This window comes from Homalodisca vitripennis, chromosome 2 (assembly GCF_021130785.1).
Source record: "Homalodisca vitripennis isolate AUS2020 chromosome 2, UT_GWSS_2.1, whole genome shotgun sequence".
Taxonomy (NCBI): Eukaryota; Metazoa; Arthropoda; class Insecta; order Hemiptera; family Cicadellidae; genus Homalodisca; species Homalodisca vitripennis.
Genome location: NC_060208.1, coordinates 31,103,013 through 31,115,743, shown reverse-complemented (window position 1 = coordinate 31,115,743; position 12,731 = coordinate 31,103,013). Strand labels below are relative to the sequence as shown.

The 12,731-nt window shown below is 32.0% G+C and overlaps 1 protein-coding gene across 4 annotated transcripts in view; it reads right to left on the bottom strand.

Moving 5' to 3' along the window:
- Window positions 1-12,731, bottom strand: part of LOC124353766 (rab11 family-interacting protein 4) — a 224,922-nt gene that overhangs the window by 4,296 nt on the left and 207,895 nt on the right. For 3 of the 4 annotated variants that reach the window (XM_046803760.1, XM_046803764.1, XM_046803765.1), the window contains 4 exons: window positions 12,296-12,503; window positions 10,897-11,032; window positions 7,604-7,737; window positions 3,538-3,567 (listed from right to left, as the gene is read on the bottom strand). In XM_046803760.1, the coding sequence (XP_046659716.1) occupies window positions 3,538-3,567; window positions 7,604-7,737; window positions 10,897-11,032; window positions 12,296-12,503 (508 nt within the window). The remainder of the gene's footprint in view (window positions 1-3,537; window positions 3,568-7,603; window positions 7,738-10,896; window positions 11,033-12,295; window positions 12,504-12,731) is intronic. The other variant, XM_046803763.1, reaches the window with a different exon arrangement.

Here is a 12,731-nt window from a genome sequence, read left to right as displayed (position 1 = left end):
GTAATTTTACAGAAGCTGACAAACATTTTTTATGTACAACTTCATACAAGAATGAAAACTGTATCATACAGGGAAAATGGTACTTTCCTACTCTACCAAAATCTCAGCAGTCTTCGATATGTCTTGGCAAGGATGAAACATGCAGCCATGCGTTAATTATTTTCTGACAGGAATATGCGCAGCTATTGTTAGGCTCAGATTCAGTCAATTTACAGAGGAGTGAGGGGTGATTTAATATACCATAGTTGTTTTTGAACATTAATAAAGCTTTCAAAACATTCACAAAGTTTTCACTGAGAAACCAGTTAACATTACCATACATAACCTAACTATATAAGGGACTTGTGTAGTATATCTCAACATTAAAATGTATAATCGGAAAGATTGAAAATATGAAATTTTAAGGCTTGTCAGTCATTATCTCACGTCACTGTCAGATTAATTCTATAGTGTATTCAACTGACTTGCTCAATGGCGTTTTGTATGGTAGATCTTTAAAACCTCAGAGAACACCTTTCACATAATTAATTCAAGTAATCAAGTAACTTAGGCCATAAACAAATTTTTATTTTACTTTTTTCTTAGTTTCAAGCGATTAATTATGAGGTTCCTTTCACATTTTACACCTTGTTGTGTCCTTAAATTGGCTACCACGTTACTAAATTACAGAAGAATTATGATCTAATTGACAAACTTATTCCACCTAACACATTTTGATATTAACATTTTTCTTACTTAAGTTAAGGCTAAACATACAAGAATGTGTTATGAAACTTATCCAATGGATGGCAGCACCTCTGTAGGTAAATTTGTTTTTCTGGTTTTGCCTTTAGTTTCCGATTTTACAATTTTGAAAGCAGATTTGCAAACTAAATAATCATAGAATTTGATGCATAGCGGCAGAAAAATTATTTTATTTGAAATAACAAAATTACTGTACAGAACTTTTATTTTAAATTTTAAAATAAAAAATTTACAGGTAGCCATATTTTGTAGGAAATTGGTTTTTATGAACTTTCAAATTTGCACTCTTAAAATCAGTTGAATAGTTCAGTTAGAATAGTTTTCATAATTTCCAGTATTTATCTCTTGCCAGCTATGTGCCACCGCTATCACACCAAACCTCCTGCAGTCCTTGATTGTCGTGTAGCATAAACTTAACAACTGCATCAAAGAGCAATCTTTATTAGTACATATTAAGCAACTATGTTTACTGCCTTAATCAATAGCATCTCCTCAAACTGTGTATAAGATCGCAAGCAAAGGGCCAAAAATAAGTTCAGACCTTCCATGCATACATAAAAATATTTCATAAGAATGTTGGGCAATTAACAGTAAAGAGCTACATAACTAGAGTTTGTGAGTTCTGTTTTAAATTTTTTGTCTGAGGAATCGACATGTATTAGTGTGTATGTTCTTGCGAGGAAGTACAGGCCCAGGTTATATTATAAGAGGTATTTCTTTGTCGATTTTGATATTATATACAAGTACATAATATATTACAAATAATAAAGACGTGGGGGGTTTGAGCTTTGACAAAAAATATTATTTGTTGTAAATTAAGGTTATGTGGTTGCAATGTATTGTGTTTTGCGAGTTGAATTCACTTCCTATTGCATTTTGATGGGATCTAAATCTTGCAGTACTTTTTTGTGGGGGGGGAGCCAGGAAGCCATATTTAAAATTGATAATTCATGTACTGTCACATATATGATACCATATGTAAACTAATCAAATATTTTTTATCACATACATCTGTTGCTTTTAGAAAACATTTTTTTCATTTTTCATTTACACTTGATAAAAAATGTAAATTTTAACTTTATATTTTTAATACCTAATATGTGCTAACTACAATGCCTGAGCAAAATATATAAGCAAAACTTAATGTAGTGATGCAAATAAGTGCAAAACTATATTCAATCTAAAGTCATGCATTTGCTAAAAAATAAATGCAAGAACAAGGATCAAACATTAATGAATTATATTATGTTATAATGTTGTTTACTTTATGTTATTTGTACATGTTGCATTGTTTGGCCTAACTTGGATTGTATAGCATAGTTATATAGTCTTATTCATACGCTATTCATTGTAAATTGTGCAAACTGATGAATAAAGAGATCTAACTCCAAACAGGCAGGATATAAGAAATTCAAATGAAAGGTGTCAAAAAAATTTTACAAGATAAATGTTTCCTAAACTAAAATTTAATTTATTTCATTATTACCTATTTTAAAAGTTATTAAAACATTGTATTACTACCATAACTTATTTTACATTTATGTACATCTTTGTGAAATCTGAGACAAAGTTTGCAATAAGTTTGGTTCTAAAACGAAAAACGAACATGCATACTTGCATTGGTAACGAAACTGTAATTCTAGATAAACGTATGGTATTACCTTGTTTACCTTGTCAACAGTTCTAAAATTTGTTTTTGTAGAATTGTCATTATATTTTTTGGGACAAAAGTTCAAAGAATTTTAAAACACGTAAGAATTACATATAAATAATACATAATATTCAATAAATAAGACATAAACATGATAAATATGTTACGCCAAGAACGACAGGAAGTAAGGGTAAAGGGGTGACATAACCTTCAGCCCTCAGTGTCTACGCTACCGACCAGCGGGTTCAGATCCCAGATCCGTGGTTATGTACCACAATCTATGTGTACCATACAATATTTATTATGCATATGTCTTATTTATTGAATTAAATGTTTTGTTATTTTGATATGCTTTTATCTTCAGTTGACTTCCGTGTTTTTTTTTTTACACCTGACGATGAGACTTTGGTCTCAAAACCAGTAGCAACCATTCTACAAAAGCGAATTCTGGATCTGTTGACAAGATAAGTTAAATCGTTCATGATTTATAAATTTGTAATAGATACAAAAAAAACAGGGGGAGACACTAAACAATCCATTAGTCATGTGTTTATAGTAATTTCCGCTTATTTTGAAGTAAACTCACGTTAATTTTATAGGTATATGTTTTATTAGTGCAGTTGTACATTTTTATTCCAGCTAAGAGGACTTTTCATGTTAAACCAAGATCGTATTAATGTAACCAACTGGTTATGTCAAGAGTGAATAATAACACATTACTAGTAACTCTGCCTCGAAGCCTAGAATCTTCTATCCTATTTATGTCACACCGAACAGCATTTCATCTTTTATCTACGATAGAAGTACTGTATACATTCTCTAAGTTATTACATGTTGAAGTGTATTTGTGAGTTGGAAAGTTGGGCCTTTATAGGTTATACTCTTGGGTAAGGATCAACGGTATTCAATAACACCAAGATTGCTCCACGGTTCTTGCAGTATGATTTTTGTTGCTGACTTTATACTGCAGTCAGACATCTCACATTCCATTTTACATGCTTGGATTCTAAGCAAATGAAGAGAACAGATAGAGAAAGAGAAGAATCGAACAATTTAAGTGACAGACACAAAAGAGTTTTGAAACTTGAAGGAAAGCATGTACAGAGCAACATCGAGCATGCAGCATCCCATGCCTAACGTACCTTCAGATCGCCTGCTATGTCTTGCTCGGGCTGTGGAACAAACATGGCCGGTCAATTATTTTGGTCAGAAATTTAACCATACTCCTAAAATATGTGTATAGGTTGAAATTGTTTCAAATGCTCACAAAGAAATCTACAATTTGAAATAACAATATTCATTGTACATGTGACCAATCAATGTAAGTACAGAGTTATAAAAGGCTTGGCTAACATTAACAAGAGTTCTTAAACTCAAGCATTGTATTAGTATATTTTCCAGTGAACAAAAAAAACTGTAAAAGCTTTCAGTAGTTATTATGGAGGTAAAAGTAGTAGTTTTATTTGTGTTTATCTTGGTTCTCTTTTCATAACTATTAGAATCCAAAATAATTATGTATAAATTGTTGGATATTTTAGTTTGTCTGCACTATGATGAGAGTTATTAAACCAAAAGCACAATTTTCTCAAAAAAAGTTACTTGTGGAAGAAAACCCTATTTATTCCCCCCTATTTTACAACCTTGTTTGCTCACTCGAAGCGAGATCATCGATCAACTCTGAATCAGATGGAGCAGACAACATTAGCACAGAGGCTTACTTTCAATCCAGCCAATTCCAGTACTTTTATATTTTTCTCACTGGCAAACATACAGGAAACAAAATTACTTTAGCTGCCATATTTTTAAACATATATTTATTTATGAAATGCTCGTTTCTGGGAAATGGCATCCGTCTTTGATGTGAGAATTAAAGATGTTATTCTAAAGAGGTGGATGGAGATATTCCCTCTTGTCTTAATCAGAGAGCAGAAGCTCCTTTGAAATTCCAGCAGTGCTTAAAGCTTTAAACTAACTTTTCATTTTACGTCAGTGCGGAAGTTTTGTACCAGTTAAAATAATGTTAAGAGTTGAGATCATCTGATTACTTGGTAATTGCTTTCGTTTGATGATGACTGAAACTGTTAAGGATGTTAAGAGGGATGTACTCCATGATACTGCACAATACGGTATACTAGGTATCCTCTCTCTGGCTTTACCATCCTTGATTTGATACTTGATGGGTTGTAAAGTTTGTATCATTCCAATCGTTATCAAGTTTGTTCCCCATTCCAAGTGATTCAAGAAGCAGATTGCTTGAGGTTGTTTGCCCTCATTTATGATGGTGGCCAACATCTATTTACAAAGTATTTATGTTAGAAAACATAGGCTTATGTTCAGCAAATGTTTTAAACACAACAAAAATTAAAACTGTCCTGCCTCAAATTCATGGTTGGACTCTACTTCTCTTGGAGTCCTGAAAGTTCAGTTCCTTATGCTCAAATCACCTGCCTCTCAGCGTCTCAACAAGAATGGCTCTGTCCCAGAAATACAATGTAATGACCAACACATCATCTTATTGTCATACACAATCACCTGACATGGAATCTTGGTAGGTTTGACTCTTGTATCTCGGCTACTGAAAGGAATCACAACAAAAGTTTTCCTAGGTAGCAATACAAACTATAGTGGGTGAAGTGAAATTACAACAACCACAAGAGCTGCGGGGGCTATACAAGATTAAATATAAATAATTCATCCAACATACATCTGGGAGTAAGGTAAATTAAACAGGGTTCCATGGGTAGCAGTACCTATTTATCATTCCTTTCCTATTTATATCCTTCACCTTCATTTCCATTTGCATGATTGATGATGTAAAAAAACCAAATTTTGAGGTTGAGTAGAGATGAACAGAGGCACTAGAGGGTTCATTATAACTAATAGGGCAGTTTGTGGCAGACAACACGATTTGTTCACTTTTTGTGGAAGGCATCATGTTATCAAAAGAACTTCTATTTTTCTTTTCTTGTCAAAAGAACATGGACACCAGCCATTGTTAGTCTATTTGCTTAAGCTGCTTAAAAACAATCCCAATTTTCATATTTTCCAAAATCTCACATGGACAATGTTCACTGTTTACCTGTTTGGAATAAAATCTCAGTCTCATTGGCGCCCAGCTTTGGTTGGTTCTCCTAATACTGTAATACCATATCTACCCATTCCCAGTAGAACAAATCACTCCAAGGATCTACAACAATTTCATCCACAGTCGTATCTCTTTCTCTACAAACATACCTGATACTCGGAGCGTTCTGTGTCCTTCTTTATTTGGTCTTCAGTTTGATTTCACAAAAGCAAATGTTGAAAAGAAAGGAGAATAAATTATTTACTACTAAGACCTTCACCATTTTCATTTATGTACACACTTGGCTTGGTCCTATCTACTAGAAGAAAATGAGAATGTGTATGTACAAAATCCTGTTGATGGTGCTTACGAATTGCAAAGATAGAAGTGCACAGTAGCAGTGTTGATAGTATTGTACACAAAAACCAATAGAAATATAATGTAAATATTTCACAAAATAAGAATATTAAAAGTTACATTTCCATAGAGTGATGAATTTTTTGTCCAATTTATTATCTTTAAAAGTATTTATTACATCATAAAGTGATGACAGTATTGATTCCTCTATTTATCTTAACCACATTTTTAACACTGTTACCTGTTAAATTTTCCTTTTAAAATAAAAAATTATTTAGTATGGTATATAATTATTCATTGAATTTCAAGTAAATCAAGACTTAGTTTATGGAGAATTAAAATGGTTATTTTGGAAACTAACTGCTCAACAAAAACTATTGCAATTAAACAATCTTATAGATTTTACACAAAAATGCCTACAAATATGGTAGGCATTTTAGGTTATTTTCTTGTTATTTACTGTAAAACTAAAACTAAATAGAATCCTTAACCTTCAGAAGCAACTTTCATATATGCAGAGCAATTCATAAAAAAGAACAGAATTCACTTAGTCTAAAATAAACTAAATATTGAACTTAAAGACTTGTGAATTAAACAATTAAATAAGGAGCAAACAGAAGAAAAATTTGTTTAGAGAGAGCTATTATTATTATAGCATCAAAACATTTTCTAGATATACCTTGAGTTACCCATGCCAAGTCCACAAAACAAATATAATAAGCTTTGGTGCTTTATAGACCATAAAGATGGATTGATTCTAAAATTAAATTCTGAATTCATTTGATTTATCTACATCATGACACTACTATATATTGAATCTTCAGCTAGATTTATTTGACTCTGTATCCTATTCCTTTTACAAATGGGAATTATAGAATATCAGGCAAGGATTTTCAAAGTAATCTAAATTTTATTGAAAATTTAATTAAGTGGTTATATTTAATTAAGCTAAAAAAATATGGAAATCAATTTTGCAATAAATTGAAAATGTAATATTTAATCAACCAATTTTAAGATGGCCTAATTCAGTTGGTTTCTTGTTTTCACAGTCACAATCTTTTAAAATAACTTATCTGGAGAAAAGAAAAGAGAACAAAAATGTTCTTTTATTCTAGAAAAACATTGAAGATATTAAAATTAAAGTCAGCTAGATTACCTTGAGCCTAGTTACAAAATTGCCCAAAGTATTAATTTAATTGTTCTATGTGACGCAATTCATTTCTATCTTTAGGACTATAGGTCTGAAACTCAAAAATATTAACGCAATCAATACCAATAGCACCACATTGTTAATGATGTTGTATGTTTTAACCTTACAACATCATTATAGTAATTATGATCTAACATCATTGTATAAGAAAATCTTGAAGATGGAGCTCATATTGGTTTATATTTGTAAAATATTCAAAATTTAAAATCATAAAAAACAAATAATTCACATTTTTTTATTACATAAGGCCTTTTGACACGCAAAGCTGTCTTCATAAAACACTTCAAAAAAGTAAACATGTTTTCCACTGTTGTGTTGTTTTTTATTTGTTATTTTAAATTTTGTGATATTTACTAATGATAAGAAAAAAATTATTAAGGAATCTTCAATTTTAAAACCAGCATCGAAACAAAATTCTCAACATCGTCAAAAGTATTTCCATTCATTACTATCTTGATCTTGGGTATTATTGAGTGAGATGGTTAGACACCCAACAGTTCTAAGCACAGCGTTATCACATGACGAGTTTACAAACCAAGCATTTCTCTTGTTACAGCTAGTGCAAGTATATACTCACGTCATCATGTGACATGTCATCCAGCTCAGCTGCAAGACTGTGGGACTCATTGGCCGAAGACAGCAGGTTACGTCCCTCCTCCACCCCTCGACTCAGGATCATAGCTTGGAGCTCCTCGTGGGCTTCTTGCAGGCCTGCCAACATCTTGCAATCAGTACCGAAATTCTTGCTATTTTATATCAGCTTCTCGCATTGAAACGATTATCTCATTTCTGTCATGCTCGATAAATGATTTCAAAAACATTAGAAGCATAGGAATGAACACTAACTTTACTAATGAACAGTTAACACGCTGTAGGTTGTTAACAGCAATGCTTCTAATAACATAACAGTATAAACACGGATTTTGTACTTTTATGGAATGGCAAAACTCAAGAAAAAAATGGCTCGCATAGTTTTACGTGATTACATTATATTGCATAATCTGTATTTTTACGGGTTCTGCTTAATCTGTGATGTCAATCGGGATATTAGTTACGCAATTCACTGTTGGAATGCACACAACATATTGAAAAAAAACAAAAAGTCGTTGGCTTGTTTCTGGCTATTGCAGTTTGATGTTTTTTAGGTCTTGGAATCACTATAAAAAATGTTTATATGAGTTCTAAGAATCATAAAGTAACGTTGGTTTCCATAGATTAAATCTTAAAGTATTGCAAGTTATTTCAAAATGAAGTCTCAGCATCTATAAATCATCTGATTCGTATTGCCGCCATTTTCTAAGATGTTTTGCTCTATAACGAGTGGGATTGCTGAATTGTTTCTTGTGGAATGTGTTTCTTATGTTTCAGTGTCTGTAATGCCAGTTCACCGTGAAGCATTTCATCATAACTAGAACCAATGATGACATAATGCTGTCATAGTACTTCTTGTGTAAATATAATTTGTTAAAAAGTTATAGCTCTATGTACATTCTATGTTGATAATTTAATCCTTATTATTTGGTCAGTATGAAGCATGACATAACTGTTAACCCTTCAACGCGTTATTTTTTTTTCATGGTCATACTCCCTCCTGCGTTGATTTTTCTGATAGCTTTTTAAAGATTTTGTGTTTTATAAATAATATAAGCAAATTACCCAAGTTTATAATTATTTTATTATACTTCTATGTTGTTAGTGTTTAAAATTAGCCAAATTAAACAAAATTAAACCTACTTTAGGTTAATTTCCCTAAAAGCTAGCTAACCTACAAACCATCCCCAACTCATGTTTATAAAACACAACAAATTGTTCCTGTCAAAACGGGATTTTCCTTCTTCAAAACAATATAGTTAGCTTGTAAAAACTAATAATAATAACTAAACAAAGGAACGTAAAACACATAAGAATATGTCAGTTGAACATAACCATCACACTAACAATGACTGTAAACAACAACAAACGTAAGCTGACAAACGATCGGCTGCACGGCAATGACGTCGTCTTGAATGCAGCTGATTTCTCAGATATTTTTTCTAAAGATCGATTTTTCGAGATATCGACTCAATTAATCGAAAGTTTGAATCTTCTCCTTTCGATTGGTATACATTTTTCATTGAAAACATTCGATAGTCGTATGTTACAGCTACAAAAATAACCGACTACTCCATGACGTACTCAGTACGGCAAAAACGCGATCTCAAGTAAAAGTGTCATGACGTACCTAGTACGGCAAAACGCGTTGAAGGGTTAATACTGATGATGTCATGGCAGTTTCATAAAACTTTTTACCTATTTAAATTTATGTTTATACACACAGAATGAATATTGTTGGATGAATACAATTGCCTATAACAAGATTTGGGCTCGGGGATGCTAAACCCCACTGTAGGGTGGGCTTAAACATGTCTAACAAAACCACTGGATTTCATGATCAAATACTAATATAATTATAGGCCCATTCAAATTTATAAATCTATCAAAAGCAATAAATAAGAAATAAAATATATATTCTTTCCTTTTTAACAAAAAATTTTTCTTTTTTAATTTTGTTTTAGATCTGAAATAAAATACAATGAATATATTCCTAGTTAAAAATACATACAATTAAATAAACCAGAAAAATCAAATTAATTTTGATTTCATTTACCAGTTAACAGCACAAGATATAAACAGGTATGTTCATATTTAATATAAATTGTGAATAAATATGTGACTGCATAATATGAATAACTTGTTCCTTTTAACTAGCTAAGACTGACTTTTTCTTAGTTAATTTCATAAGTGATATTCAAACTAATAGCATTCAAAAGAATCACACATTTTCACATACAACTTTCAAAACAGTAAGTGGGTTCTGATCGTATATGTGCTGATAAACAAAATAAAATATCTTTATTTTAGTTGAAGTTAGGACGGCAAAGTCTCCTCTTTGAATTAAACTAAGAAAACCACCTGCTGAATCTAATTCCAATGACAAAATCTATTCCCTCATCATATGACCTGATATCAACCAAAATGTTTAGTGCAATCAGCAGGTAGCATAGAACGACCAATTTCAATACTTGATTTAATCTTTAAACTTGTGACTGGCTTATAGGACCACATCAGTGTAACAGCAACCTTATACTGGACAAGAGTAATTGGATATTTGAGTCATCTCCAGAGATTATTGAAACCACAGATTAAGCAGTTAGGCTGCTGATGTGAGGAAATCTGCTTATTCAAACTCAGAAGGATTGCTTCTTCAACAAACTGATGTTGTGATTGGAATATTAATGTGAACTTGATAAGATAGCCACAACAGTTCACCTTCCACTTTTCTATAAATATATTTTATTTAAAATAAAAAATTAATTATGAAAAATTAATATGAAATTGCTTTTAAATTCTACCAAATTCGTCAAAATGTATCTTTACAAATTACTTTTTTACAAATTGTATTATGAAAACCGTACTAAAATGAACAAGCGATTTTAACACCATAATGATCAACCTCTTCAGCAATACAAGTTGGATGCCCATCAATATATCTCATAGAACAATGTACAGGTTAATCTACTCATTAAATGTACAACTTGTGGGGATCTTTTGAAACTTGCTAAGTGAGAGAATTGACAGTCCAAATATTGCTGTAAATTTGTCCGTACAATCATGCCTAAACTTAGTTAGTTAATTCTGAACTCATGTCAAGTAGAAGATCTCATAGTTCCGTGGTCTTTGTGATATTAACAGTCCTATCTAAGTATCAGTGAACTCTGATCAGTGAACACTCTCGCACTCATTCTTCTCACACTCTCATCAATAAATTGCATTCAAAAAGGTTTAGCCAATCCATAATTGTTACAAAATGCCCCTGGCATAAATACTGACTTCTATGCTCCTGACGTAAGGAATCGAGCTGGGCTTGCAGCTGCGTCTGTGGCTCTTGGGAGTTTTGGTTAAGCTCTTGTAATGTCTGCACCTCCCTCCGCAGCCTGTCTACTTCCAAGGTCAGCTCCTCAACCAGCTGTCAACATTTATCACATATATAACTTCACTATTTTACTACATAAGATCTAAAAGATACGATCATTATAAATTTAGCTACCACCAAAGAAACTAAAACTATTTTTATGAACTTCCTTTTGATATTTTGTATCAATAACATGAGAACGTTCCAAAGTAAACCCTATCTCTCAATCTGTAATAGTTTAACAACAATTAATTAAATCAAACTTTAGAATAAGGCGAAAGAGCATTTTCAAAACAAGTTTGACCAATATATCATGCATTTACCTAAAGCTAATGTCAGCCACAATGCTGTAACAATTTTTATATTTTAATTATATTTTACATACTGTCACTCATTTTATGAACCTGGAGACAGCAAGAAAAGAACTTCAAGTTTACCTTGAATCTCTATGTGAACAAGATTTATAATTTTAAAATTGGGAATTTGAAAATATTTTAAAATTATTACAATATATATCATTTTTTTAACTAAAGGGGCTTGTTCATTTACAAGTTCACTTTCAGACACACACTTAATATGCTGTATTAATTAAATATCATAAATAATTTTATATTTTTTTTGAAAACGCTTAAAAAGCAATACACAAAGTGAAATGATGCATTTACGCCCGTGGAATTATTATGAGTACATGTCACCTGCACTCGGGGTAAGACATGTCTCAAAACTAATTTTACTTTCCTATAGTGTTAGGTGAGCTTCAAAAGCATCATAAAACTTTGTTATGACGCAGAGATGATGTCGTTCCATCTTTAAACATCACATGACTGCCAAGGCTGTCATGCGGGCTTTTTGTGCCACACACAAAACAACAAGGTTTTATATGATTCCACGAGATAGTTGCACCAAACAAGCAAAACCTAAACAACTGCACTATGATTGCTTTGCTATACAGAAGATTTGTATAGGCTACGTCAGAAAATAAAGTTAAGTTATTTTAACATAAATTCATAAAAATCATCTACTTTATAAAAGTACAATAGATATAAAACTCTCATTCCATAAATTGAGGCTGTACATAAAGAATGAACAATAAAGCTAAGTGCAATGTCAATTGCATTAAAGTGTAATGATCTGACAGATAATATAACATGCTTCGTGTAGTGGAGATTTTTAATTGTTCTTACAATTGACAAAAATTGTGACTAAGCGACTTTCTATCTAACTTAACTTAGATTGATTCTGTCTAACTTAACTTTGATGACCGTAGAATCCCTAAAAAACCATAAAAAATAGTGATGAAAAAGTTGCAGTACGAACCTGCTGATTTGCGTGGGCGCACTCCTTCTGTCGCCTCTCTTGGTCTCGCAGTGCTGCCACCTCATCTTGAAGTGAACTGACTACACTTTCCGCCTCTCCCAGCTGCTCTGTCACCGCAGACTTCTCAGCACGAAGCCTCTCTGCTTGCGCACGGCATCTGGCAGCCTCCTCACGCAGACTTGTGTTCTCCAACTCCAGTGTCTGCAGCCTGTGCAGAAACAGATGGTCTCAGATAAAATAGATTTTTATCCGGGTATATGTTAGGAATAGATCAATATCAAACCTTTTAACTCGTGACCATTTTTATAATTGAACTAATAATGGAGGTATAGTAGAAAAATAAAATGTCAGATAACTTAAATTAATACTTGGAACAAATTTCAATTATGGAAATCTTCTGTAATCTTTCTAATACAATAGTTTTTTTTATAAAGAA